This window comes from Astatotilapia calliptera, chromosome 12, assembly GCF_964374335.1.
Source record: "Astatotilapia calliptera chromosome 12, fAstCal68.1, whole genome shotgun sequence".
Classification (NCBI taxonomy): Eukaryota; Metazoa; Chordata; class Actinopteri; order Cichliformes; family Cichlidae; genus Astatotilapia; species Astatotilapia calliptera.
The window spans coordinates 35898776-35910835 of NC_137433.1; the positions used below are offsets into that span (position 1 = coordinate 35898776).

General features: G+C 41.7%; 1 protein-coding gene across 1 annotated transcript in view; it reads right to left on the reverse strand.

Moving 5' to 3' along the window:
* Positions 1 to 12060, reverse strand: part of fras1 (Fraser extracellular matrix complex subunit 1) — a 310089-nt gene that overhangs the window by 195489 nt on the left and 102540 nt on the right. The window contains exons 5-9 of the mRNA XM_026186630.2: positions 9272 to 9431; positions 6630 to 6763; positions 5756 to 5839; positions 1844 to 1945; positions 349 to 540 (exon numbers count right to left, since the gene is read on the reverse strand). Coding sequence (XP_026042415.2) covers positions 349 to 540; positions 1844 to 1945; positions 5756 to 5839; positions 6630 to 6763; positions 9272 to 9431 — 672 coding nt within the window. The remainder of the gene's footprint in view (positions 1 to 348; positions 541 to 1843; positions 1946 to 5755; positions 5840 to 6629; positions 6764 to 9271; positions 9432 to 12060) is intronic.

Genomic DNA, 12060 nt, shown 5'->3' on the forward strand with positions numbered 1-12060 from the left:
TTTCTGATTTTATAAGCTATGAGCCATAAAATATATCATATATAAAAGCATCCTGAGTAATGTGTATATGTATATATAAAAGTTTACCCTTTTGAATTAAATAAAAATGCATAAATAAACAAAACTTTTTTCCGAGATGCAGTGGGATGTCTCAGCGCCCCTACAGCTGTCCTGCTTATGTGGAAATTCATTTAAAAAAATAAGAGATGACCGTTTTCCAGCCTAAAACAGAAGCTGTGACCTGAGGAAATGTTTGTGAATTTTAACCTTGCATCCACAGATTTTTAAAATCGGGCCAGTTTTGCCTCTGGGCTTCAACGAACATTTTTTTTTCCCTTTCGGGCTCACCTGTGGGCATTCGACACGTCCACACTCGGCCCTCTGACAGAGGACCTGACCCCGGCTGCAGGTACAGAACTCGCAGCCGGTGCTGTTCCACATGTCTCCATGGTAACGCACTGCGCCCTGGTACTGGCAGCTTCCCTTAGCAGCAGCGCATTCATCACAGCACTGCCCGGCACGCTTCACTTTGGTCTGCCCCTGTTTGGAGGCAGGATAATGTTATTTACAGATGATGAAAGAATGCAAACTGAGCAGCGGGAGAAGACGACGGAAATCCAAGGAGCTTATAAAAATGCTGGTTTTGTGCATCTCTGTTTCAGCAGAGAGAGATAAGAGGAGCGAGGGAAGAGAGAGTATGTGTTTTGCATTATTAAGGGGAAAGACACCAAGCGGAGTGGGCCGCCAGACCGTTCTTCTAACTTTATTTGAAAGTGCACAGAGGTGTGCTTTTCCTGACACTGCAGATGTCACGCTTACTCTGTGTCTCAGCTCTGACAGCTACTGTAGTTTATTTTGACACAATCTCACACAATCTCACAAAACCATCAACTGCAGGACTTTGAAATATCAGGAAAAGTGGATGCAAACTGTTTTCGAGTCATATTAAGAAAATACTTTAAAAAAATAAATAAATTACACATTTGTGAACCGTATAATGTGCAATTTTATCAACACGTGATTTACAGAAATGTAGTTTTCCTGACAAACATGTGTTTGCAGGGAGCCCGAGGCCTGTCCCATTGCACGGCCAACACACAGAAACAGACACTTGCATTCACACCTACGCCCTGTTTAGAATCACCAACCTAACAGGCATGTCTTTGAATTGTGGGAGGAAGCCAGAAGACCTGGACCAATCACATCCAACGATCCCTTGTTAGCAAGGTGACAGTCCTAACCACAGCACCGTGCAGCCCTTACTTAAGAAAAACACCTGCAGGTTTACACTGGCTTCCATTACAATGTAGAATAAATGTTTAAATCCTGCAGCTAGTTTATAAATTGCTCAAAGCAAAGATATATTTTTTATGTGCCTAAAGAATTTAAACTCATTTCGGCTTTAGAGCGTTAGTCTGACTTTTTTCAATGGTTTTTTTGTGCATGTGTGTATTTGGTCTTGTGGGTTTTGTATTTTCTTCTTTGACAGCATCAACGTCACATCTTCTTTTTTTCCATTTGATAAATTTTCCCATGTTGCACTGGTAAAAAATACTTCCTGGATCTATTTCTAAGTTGTGTCAAGCATCACCTCTGGCAAAAATGTTCGAGTGAATCTGTTTTTTAACTTTCTGGGTAATCTGGCTGTTAAACTGATAATCTGAAGACTTAGTTATGAAAAGGTTAGCTTAGCGCTGGGGTGGGTTGGGTAAAGTGTCCAGAAAATAGATCTGAGGTTCAGAGATAGTTAGCGATGCATGATACTGTCAGTGTGTGGCGACTTCTGCATAAAACCGAATGTCAGCGATTGCGCGCGTGCGTTTGTGTGCATGAGACTACTCACCTTGTCGCAGGTTATGGGTGGGCAGGTTTTAGTGTGGCATTTAGATTGACCCCGGTCACACACGCACGTGGTGCAGGTGTTCTTCTGCCACTGCTCACCGTGCTGCCAAGAGACACACAAATACACATTTAGACCATCTCCAAACCCACACACACTTTCAGGCTTACACACAGTGAATCACAAGCTGTTTGCAGGAAACTCACAGCTCATTTGAAACCAGTGAGCGCCTTCTTTTCTTTGAGAACAACAATGGGATGTCTCTGCAGTGTGAAAAGCATACAAACACGGAGCCAGCCACCAGATTTCCACATGATTCTCTTTAATTTGAAGACTATAACAGCAGTGAGCTCAAACACTGAATACACAACTTGCACAGGAAATGTGAAGTATTGAAACAGTTAGTTAATGAAGTATTTGAAATATGTATGAAGCATATTATTGAAAGCAAACTGGACTTTTATTGTGTAGGTCACCTTTGTGCAGTCGCTGCCTTTTGGAACATTTTTAATGGATTTTTGTGACAAAGAAATATGGCCTGCTATGTGCAATTATCCAAAAAGCCAGTGCTGCATTTTTTGTTAGTGAACTTTTATTTATTAGCCTGTTACTTCACACTAAATAGAATTTATCGGTGTCTGTGGGTTGCACCAGATACTAGCTTTAGGCAATAGCTTAACACTCAACCCTCTGCCGCAAACATAGCAACCTCTGGCTTCAAAAACCCAGAGGTGTACAGGCACTTGTGTTAAAAAAATATTCTGGTAAAAGCTGAAGTACCGATTAAACTTCTTTATTCAATTAAAAGTGAGAAAGTCCAGGCTCGCTCACTGTTTTTACTCGTTGAGAAATACAGCTGCTGTATTTTTAGCTAGCAAAACACCGTGTGAGAGACTGCACAGAAACAGCTGATGTTTGTTGAGCTGATAGAAACTTGAATTTGAAAATAACTGCAAACTAAAAAAAAAAAAGCAAGAAAGTTTACAGGTTACTCTCTTTGTAGCACTAGCTTGACACTTGTACCGCAAACACAACTTATGAACTGCACCAAAAACAAATGGGCTTGACGTTTGCAGTCACACAGTGTGCACAGTGCACCTGCTGTGAGAGCTGTCATGGTGCGTGGCTCTGTGTCTGAGGAGTGTTTGGGATGCCCCGGTGACCACACCCTCAGGTTGGGCCGTCACCATCACACCTGCATCCCATTCCAGGCGATTACGAGGAGGAATATTTAACCCTGCATAGACGGTTGCTCCACGCCAGTCAGTGATCACCCCTCAGTGGTTACTGTCCAGTCTGCCACCTGACTGTCCTGCTGCCTGCTTGGCTCTCAGAGTGTACCACCTGACCTCGTCTCTGCCTCCTCGGATTTACCTCCCACGAGTCCCACGGTCCGGCTCTGATCGTAAGCCAGATTGCTCTAGCCCGGTCTTGTTGTGTCACTCCATTCCCCTGCACACTAACAACCTTTTCCCCTTTTCTGTTGCAGCCTCCCACAGTCCCGATTACAGCTTCCCTGTGTCCTTTGTTTTCCTGGTTTCCTTCAGTTCTGCGATTAGCCTCTCGCCTCCTGTGGTTGTTCCGGGTCACCTTTTGTTGAATAATAAAACTTGTACTTGCTCGCACTGAAGCGTACTGAGTTTGCTTTTGGGCTCCACTTGATTGCGTGAACTGTGGTCCATGACAAAAGTGTAAGAAGTAGAAAGTACAGATATTTGTGTAGAAATGTTGGGAGTAAAAGTTGCCCAGTGCAGAAACAAGTGGGTGACATCACAGTGGCTACGTCTGTGTTTTACATTCAGCATTCAGGTGTGGACGAGTGTTATCCTGCTGGCGGAGGTTGAGGATGTTAGGAGGATGTTACTCTCAGTGTTGTTGGTGCATTTCAGGAGGACGCTGCTAATAAAGTTACACAAGTACACAGTGAATTTGCGTTTATTATTATATTTACAAAATATCTGTTTTTTGTGTTGGTCGTATCATTTTATTTTGTTGTATTTATCTGCGACACCTTAAAAGGCCAGTCTGTGAAAATATGTCTGACATTAAACCGGTCCATGGTGCAAAAAAGGTTGGGGACCGCTGCCTTAGAGGAGGGTGTGCTTGATCTGCAACACTTAGGTGGGCACCACATGAATGCTAAAGATTCCCACCAGAGCACTGCAATGACATCACTTTAGCTTTTTCCCGGTGCAGTAACGCAATCATTTAAAATCATAGTTCTTTGATCTTCCTTGGTCTGTTGTAACAGGTATTTAAAACAGTCAGCAGCATGTTAAGCTGCACTTTTTCTACAATATTGTTATTGTTGTCAATGTTAATCAAAAACGCAAACACACAAAACACACACAGAAAAGGACAAACAGCTCTTATGTCATTTGGTTATTATTATGTTTCTTGGTCAGCTGTATCCTTCACAAACTCTTCCTGCAGTGATCGATGACAGGTTTCAGACGCATCCATTTAATTTGTACCTTCTTTATAAAGTTCTGACTCCCTTTCAGAGAAAACATTTGCTTGTGCGCTACGTTGTCATGATACCAAAGGAAATGTCGCACAGATGTTCCACGTCTGATGTGTTTAAGATCCTAAACGTATTATCTGTTTAAATTTAAGGTCAAATTCTGTAAATGTCAGATTAAATTCCAACTTCCTTCCTCCTCCACCCTAAACTGCTCAATTAAATATTGATTATAGCCCAGAGGATGCAAATTATTTCATTATTTAAGGCATCAAAACCCTGTGAGGCACACTGTAGAGCTCTTTGAACATAACTTGCATGAAACTCTCTTTCGTATGCATGCGTATTACGAAGTGTATAATAATGATCTATATCACAGAGGTCCAGACTACTTCACTCTCTTCTGAACAACCAGGCTGATTAAAGGACAGCACAATAAATAGCTTTTAGGATGCACAATGTTAATAAAGTCTTAAATATCTGGAATCTTGTGCTGTATACATGCAGACACACTTATTTACATTTCCTATAACTTCATCCACGTTCACATTTAGAGGATTTCTGCACCAACGATGGAGACTTTTAACAGTCACCACAGATCCCATGATCGTGTTACAATTTTGAGGGTAAAAGCAAAAACGATGCCTGTTATAACCCATTATAATGTGTCCTTTGATCCTTTTTGCCTTTGTGAAGTTTAGCTCGTACTACAGAGCAGGTTAAACATACTCAGGACATCTCTTTTGAGTTTAAGTTATCTAATAAAATTGGTTATGACCTTGACAGGCCAACCCAGGGTTTATAGTGTAGATACAATAATATGTGTGTGTGCATGCCGATGTGGAGGCACTCATGTATGGACTGTATAGCTACTCAGTTAGGTAATCGACACCAGAGGCAAAGCATCACAATTCCTTCTCTTATCCGTCAAGATGACGCCAACATGAATGAGAGAGAGTGTGTGTGTGTGTGTGTGTGTGTGTGTGTGTGTGTGTGTGTGTGTGTGTGTGTGTGTGTGTGTGTGTGTGTGTGTGTGTGTGTGTGTGTGTGTGTGTGTGTGTGTGTGTGTGTGTGGGGTAACGCAAACACACATTAGATAGAATGGGACATTCTGTGATCAAAAGAGAAAGTTGGCAGTGAGCGAGATGGGAGCATGTGCACTGCAAACACAGCAGGAGAGGAGAAGGAGGAGGAGGAGGAAGAGGAGGAGAGACGAAGGCTCAGACTTTTCATGTCAATAGAGACATTCACATATTCACTGCATGCATCATATTCTCACTATCATCACAGATATTCTAATCAATGTTTCAGGTTTCAAATGTATAGATTTATGAGCCGTTATCAGCTGCCTCCAACACACAGAGGCTTTGTAAACCACAGGATTCACACAAATCTGCACAATAACAGGTGCATACACAGTACAAGCACAGTTCAAACACCCACAGGCTGCCTACCTGGTACTGTTTTCCAGCTGACAGACAAGGGTTGGACACACACTGGGGACAGCACTCTCCTGGCTGGATCACCAAGTTCTCATGCTGAGGAAACATTGCACACACACAAGCACAAACCCTCTCAGATTACCGTTATTTCACTGTATTTCACACAACAAAGGGCATATAAGCTTTGACAGTACTGTTAGCCCACCTGACATTTTAGCAAATACAATTACCAAGAGGTTGATAAGATGAATTTCATCCTTAGCACAAAGCCAAACCACCTTGCAACAACTTCAAACCTTTCTTACTTGCATTTCATTTTTTAACACATGAATATTTATTTAACCTGTGAAGGAATAAAAAAAGCACTAAAATAGAAAAAAGAGGTGTCTATAACCCAAGAGGCATACTGGAATTTAAAACAGGCTCCTCTATCTTTAGCATTTCAATATAATTTGTTTCTTTTCTAAGAATAGCTGAAATAAATATTCCACTTTTGTTGTGTATTTCGGGGAGTTTTCTGTGAGCGGTGGCAGAGTGGAGCAGGTGACTGATGCAGTGTTTGCAGGCCTGGTCTGTTGTGATGAGAATACAGGTGAAGGTGTCAGTGTTCCTCTCCTCAGCCATGACCACGAGCTGTTAGTCACCGAGAGTAAAAATACGACAGAAGCAGCGAAAATGAGTCTCTGCGCTTAGCTTTAGACTAGAAAGGTGGTGAGCTGAGGGATTTAGGAGGTAACAGAGGAAAGCTGACTAGGATGGATCCAAGACACCTCCTTCCAAATCCTTCTTTTAATGCAAGTAGGTTTAGTGAATTAAAAAACAGTGACTGCCCACATGAAAATTAAAGATCAAAACCTCTTAAAATTGTGTGTTTCTGTAAACCTACCGGTTTGCAGGCCACTTGCTGACACTCTGCTACTGAACACTGGACCTCTCCATTGCTGCAGACACATCTGGAACAGAGGCTGGGCTTCCACTCCTCTCCATCCCTGTAAACGATCCCCTGCCAAGAGCAAGACTCTAACAAACACACACACACACACAGATAAAAACTAAATGAGTAAATAGTGTCAGGTAATGAGCTGACAGTTCAGGCATTGTTTGCATGCACACAGAGTGATTTAGGGTCAGGAGAGAAGAAAGAAAGTAGTAGCAAATTAGCTGCTAACCACTGGGATGCATCATAGCAGCTCAAAGACGTCATTACAGTCTCGATTAACCTTTCAGCTCCAATCTGGCTGCTCTGTGCACTCTATAAACTCTGAGTTTTTCACAACACATCTGGTCTGATCCAAGTATATGAGCGATACGTATAAAGAGTTCATCTCTAGTAATCTACTGCATGTCTGACATACACCAATCTGATATTTATGATTGGATATCGGTCCAATCCTCAATCAAAAGCAGAATCGGGCAAAGGTAAAAATGGGCTGATCTACAGATACAGAAAGTTATACTCCTGGATGTATCTGTTTGTGCCTTTAGGTCAAGCCTGATGTTGCCTTACATATTAAAGAACTACTCCCAGTCTATTCCTCAGGGTGAGGAATGCAGCTTATTTATTTAGCACTGATAGCACTGCTCAGTACGGCCAACAGTTTCACTATATCCAGTAATTAAAACATCATTCAATCAGCTGTAAGAAAGGCATTTAAACGCATACCTGACTAAGAACTGCTTTGCATTTTTATTGCTGTTTCATGTGGATGGATACATCTTTAGCATTTAAGCCTTTGGACATTGGGATTAATTAATCATGTCTTCCTGAAGCTAATACTGCGGGAAGAATGTTTTAATAACTTGTAACCTTTAAGTTTTGGAAAATAATGCAGTCACACAAATCACCGCTGGCATAAAGTTTTCAGAAAGAAATCCGAGTCTGGAGCGGCTCGTCAAAAAAGTGTCAGGGCCCGGTCAGACTAAGGAGTACTGATGAAACATTGGGGTTTTGAAGTTAGGAGATGATAATGTTTGAGGTTGAGGTGTTTTCTCTTTACTTAGTGGTTTTTATTCAAAGTCATTAGTTAACCTGCTGCTGGCGGATGCCTGAGGTCTCACTCAGGCTACGTCCACACCAATGCCTTTTTGTTTTCAAACGAAAACGATGCGTTTTCTCTCCCGTCCACACTGAGACGGCGTTTTCCCCAAGGAAAAATGCAGCGTTTTGAAAGCGCTCTCGAAAACGCTGCATTTCAAAACGGAGCTGTCCCGTCGCAGTGTGGACACTCGAAAATGCAGACTTTCGAAAACGATGACGCATGTTGGTCATATGATGCAGTCATGTGACGACTTAAACCAAGAATTCGGTGCTTTGTCTTGCCATTTCGCCGCCACGTTTCAAAGAGCCGGAATGTAAATAATGACGCAGATCGAGTCGTCTTGCATTTCACGCATGCGCGGAACTGCAACGTCAGCGTTTTCGGCTGTTTTAGTGTGGATGTGCAACTCATTGAAAACGACTGAAAACGCTAGTGTGGACGCGGAACGTTTTCAGACGAAGACGCCATTTTCAAATCCATCCGGGCTAGTGTGAACGTAGCCTCAGTCGAGGCGAGGCAAAGCATCACTGTCAAGTAATAAGGGTTTGTTCCTGTGTGGACAACATGTACCTGCAGTTCTCACCTAAATGCATTCGGTCAGCAGATTCATATCTTCTACTTTTTCAAGTCTTAACTTAGTTTTGGAAACAGATACAGCAAAAGGATACGACACTTTATAGATTTAATGAAGCTTTGGTATCCGAAGAGCTACGGCAACATTCACCTTTGGTGCAAATGTTGAGACACATTTCAGACAATAAAGACAGAGGCTGATTCACATGAGTCATTTGTTCACTGGAATATAATTTTCATGTTTTAGCAGAAGGGTGCGCAGACAATTAAGTAGAAAGCTGTGTCTTTGCGTATGTGTCCTGTTTCCTGTTTTACTTTGATAGTCCGTGTCCCATGTCAGTGTAGCCTGCTTTGCTTCCTGTGTCTCGTTATGTCAGATTAGCCCCAGCTGCGCTTCCCTCCTGTTTCCCATTCCCTCGTTACTCCCTGCCATTTTTAAGCCCTGTGTTTTTCTCTGGTAGTTGTCGTATTGTACCCTATAGTGTTCGGGTTTTTGTTTTGTATTCGTAGTAGTGATTTCCAGCAATAAATTTCCTGTGCGTGAGTCCTGCGTTTGGGTCCTGCATCCTACCTGCCACAGAGCAAACCATGACACAAAGAATGTGACACATCTGCAAAGTCTTTCCTTTTTCATTTACTCCTGAAAACTAACAAAAAGAAATCATATCCATAGTCACCACCACACAGTTTTGCTCTGTTTGCATATATCGTACTCATCCTACCCATTTGTAGATGCCCTTTCAGAGATATCTAAAGATCAATTATTGTCTAAATTAATGAAAAGAAGCAAACAATTTCCATGAGATGCAACATGTTTTTCATGTATCTACACAGAGTTATGATCATTTAAAAGAAATCTGCGTGGAAAAAAAGCGGCACCTATAATCTACAAAGTATGCTATGTGTTAGCCCTCACCTCCATTGCTGGCACACTTGGGGCAACACTCCCCGGCTGGGGTGAACAGGCTTTGATCCCCGGGACAGGTGAGATGTGGGCAGGGGCGAGTGCTGCAGGATACGCTCCCTCCGGAGCAAGTACACACTGAGCAAGGCGAGGGACTCCACTGACTGTCATGCTGTGGAAATCAAAGAAACCAAGTGACAGTTACACAGAGAAATACAACGAGGGTGCAAAGAAAAAGACGAGGAAACAGCAGAGAGACAGTGACAAGAGGAAAGCTGTTTTCTTTCTGTAAACGTGACGACTTTGTAAGACTAAGCCTGAGTGACAGAGAGCAGAGTCGCAGACGGGCAGAAGATCTTCAGAACAAAGAGAGACCATGAGAAGAAGCGATAAGGAGCAAAACCCTGATTAAAATATAAGAGGGTGTATGCGAATGTAGATAGGGAGGCACGCTGTGAAAAGGCATTGCCTTAACATTTGAACGCTGACATGCATATATCTAATTCAAGTTTGTACTAAACTTTAAGTTGACGACAGCTTTTCGACTGATAGCTAAACTGCAGTGCTGTAAGCCTGTTGGTGATTTTCCCAGGCTTTTCTTCACACATGTATGAAAGAGTTATCACTTCAGGCGAGTGTATGTTCATGCAAACCATGAAGATGTTTCTTTTCTGTGACTGACAGAACAGGATAGATTAAACAGTCATTCTGAGGTATTACAGAGACTTCGATATCCATCTGTTATACATCCATTTGTGGATACCGTGGAAGACCAGAGCAGTTCTTTCACTCTAAATGAGATATCAGCAGGTCCATCATGCCTGCAGTCATAATGATAGAAGTTAAGATCTGATTTCTCTCATTTTCAGAGGTGTCAGGCTGAGAAACCTGCATGAAATCCTTCTTAAACCTTTGTAAAACACCTAATTAGTCTTAGGTTTAATGAAGCATTTATCCAAATTCGTTTTCACCCCAGGAAGAAGTCTGTGGCAAACAATTAAGAACTTTATAGTTTTACCAGCCAGGATATTTTTCCCTTATTTTCAATACTGAGGGAAAAATCTGCCAGTGATGTACTGAATTAAAATTCTGTATTATAGCTCTTGCAGAGCGACAGTTCAAACTCAGAAAAGTCTCCAAAGAATGCAGTTATATAAGGATCATCATCCTGTGTGACCTTGTATTTCTGGAAAAAAGGAAGAAGTCATCAGTTCCAGACTGTGTCTCCTGGAAAAGGAGCGGCAGCAATGCAATGTTATTCTTTGCCCTTCAAAGAAGATGCAGCAAAACTCTTAAAATGCTATTACTCCTCTCCAAAACTCATCTCTCCTCTCGCTGTTCAGATCCATGTCAAGTGCTACTTCACCAGGCAAGCAATGCCAACAAACTCTTTAAAATCATTGCCAAGAAAGACCTGTTTCTCTTCAGGTCGTTTACTATCCAAAATGGCAGCCAACGTCATTAAACTAGAGGACACTTGATGGAAAATGAAACAGCCAGAGATGCTTTTGTCAGGGGGGAGAACACTAGCATTAGTTTTTTTTGGAGGTGACTGAGGAGTTGGGTATTGAAGAGCGGTTACAAGTTCCAAACTCATCAGTGTCAAATGATTGATATGAGCCTGTAAATGAGGGCAGAGAAGGAAACAGCAGGTTCCAAAAGAAAAAAACAACTTTGATGAACTAATAAAAAATGAAATAAAACTGAAGCTGTTGCTGCGTTTGTTTCCAAACAGTCAGACACTGGGAGGCATGTCTAAATACCCGAGTCAGGCTGACCTGTCAGCTTTGTGAAAACACAGGATTAGACTGAATAAATTCTTATTGCTCATAAGTGATGTCAGAGACAATAGAAGCGAGAGCCATTGAGAACTAAAGTCTTTATAAAATATGTTTAAAACCTTATTTTGGGGCAAATGCAAAATATTTTAAAACATTTTTATTAGATTTGACTGGAGATTCAATGCAAGTCCTTCAAATAACTACAGCATGTCGAGATGAGTCTACAAACTCTACCAGTGCATGAGCTGAATGACTTTGGTTTGTTCACGCAGAACTTTTTTTACTTTTTGAGTAACTTTTATAATATTTTTTTTAAGAAAAGGGTGGCATACAAGAGAAAACACACATCTATAAATGATTACTGGGCATGTGTCATGGTTCAGTGTCGTTGATGATTGCGTCATGTGTTCTTCTTTTGTGTCATTCATTTTGTCCCTGGTTGCCTTTGCGTTTATTTCCTCCCTCGGTGTATTAAGTTGATTCATGCGTTTTCCCCATGTAGTTATCTCACGTCTTACTTTATTTCTTGATTTAGTTTTCCTTGTGCTTTTTTGTTACTTTTGTTTCCCTTGTCTCGTCATCTGGGATTTAGTTCAGCTGTGTCTTGTTCTCCCCAGGTGGCCTCCATTGCCCTGATTGCCGTTCTGTGTGTGTATATAGTTGATGTTTCCCTTTATTCTTTGGCTTCGTCCACACGTAGCCGGGTATTTTTGAAAACGCAGATTTTTCTATGCGTTTGCACCTTTCGTCCTCACGTAAACGGCGTTTTCGGTCACTGAAAACGGAGATTTCTAAAAATGCCTGCCAGGGTGGAGATTTTCGAAAACTCAGTTTTTGCATTTACGTGTGGACGAGGAAAACGGAGAAAACGCAGCATCAAAGGTGTGCGCCTTTTTTGACGTCACACTGTGCGCCACGTTATTGTTTCGGTGAAATGAATTTCTACAATACTGTTACTGTTAATTGTACTCTCTGCAGTGTTTAAATGCTTACATATACACACAGTTACTGTCCCTCCAC